At 60.9% G+C, this 903-nt stretch overlaps 1 protein-coding gene across 1 annotated transcript in view; it reads left to right on the top strand.

The window, feature by feature from the left end:
* Positions 1-903, top strand: part of LOC101981064 (KH domain-containing protein 3-like) — a 2,823-nt gene that overhangs the window by 1,531 nt on the left and 389 nt on the right. The window contains exons 4-5 of the mRNA XM_026779346.1: positions 88-411; positions 592-780. Coding sequence (XP_026635147.1) covers positions 88-411; positions 592-780 — 513 coding nt within the window. The remainder of the gene's footprint in view (positions 1-87; positions 412-591; positions 781-903) is intronic.

Below are 903 nucleotides of genomic sequence, written 5' to 3'. Positions count from 1 at the left end.
CTGTCCCCCATGGAGGTCCATGATGCTGTCTCCCAGCAGGCTCCCGTGGATGTCGCTGAGGCTGCCACCCAGCTGTCCCCCATGGAGGTCCATGAGGCTGCTACCCAGCAGGCTCCTGTGGAGGTCCATGATGCTGCCACCCAGCTGTCTCCCATGGAGGTCCATGATGCTGCTACTCAGCATGCTCCCGTGGAGGTCCAAGAGGCTTCCACCCAGCTGTCTCTTGTGGAAGTCCAAGAGACTTCCACCCAGTTGTCTCCCATAGAGGTCCATGATGCTGTCTCCCAGGAGGCTCCTGTGGAGGCTTGTGATGCTGCTACCCAGCAGGCTCCTGTGGATGTCGCTGAGGCTGCCACCCAGCTGTCCCCCATGGAGGTCCATGATGCTGCTACTCAGCATGCTCCCGTGGAGGTCCAAGAGGCTTCCACCCAACTGTCTCTTGTGGAAGTCCAAGAGACTTCCACCCAGCTGTCTCCCGTGGAGGTCCATGACGCTGCTACTCAGCATGCTCCCGTGGAGGTCCAAGAGGCTTCCACCCAGCTGTCTTTTGTGGAAGTCCAAGAGACTTCCACCCAGCTGTCTCCCATAGAGGTCCATGATGCTGTCTCCCAGGAGGCTCCCGTGGAGGTTGGTGATGCTGCTACCCAGCAGGCTCCTGTGGATGTCGCTGAGGCTGCCACCCAGCTGTCCTCCATGGAGGTCCACGAGGCTGCTACTCAGCAGGCTTTTGTGGAGGTCCATGATGCTGTCTCCCAGCAGGCTCCCGTGGAGATCCATGAGGCTGCTACCCAGCAGGCTCCCGTGGAGATCCATGAGGCTGCTACCCAGCTGTCCCCCGTGGAGGTCCATGAGGCTGCTACCCAGCTGTCCCCCGTGGAGGTCCATGAGGCTGCTACCCAGCTG

This window comes from Microtus ochrogaster, chromosome 5 (assembly GCF_000317375.1).
Source record: "Microtus ochrogaster isolate Prairie Vole_2 chromosome 5, MicOch1.0, whole genome shotgun sequence".
Classification (NCBI taxonomy): domain Eukaryota; kingdom Metazoa; phylum Chordata; class Mammalia; order Rodentia; family Cricetidae; genus Microtus; species Microtus ochrogaster.
Note: the sequence above shows the minus strand (reverse complement) of the source record. Positions and strands in the feature narration are given on the sequence as shown.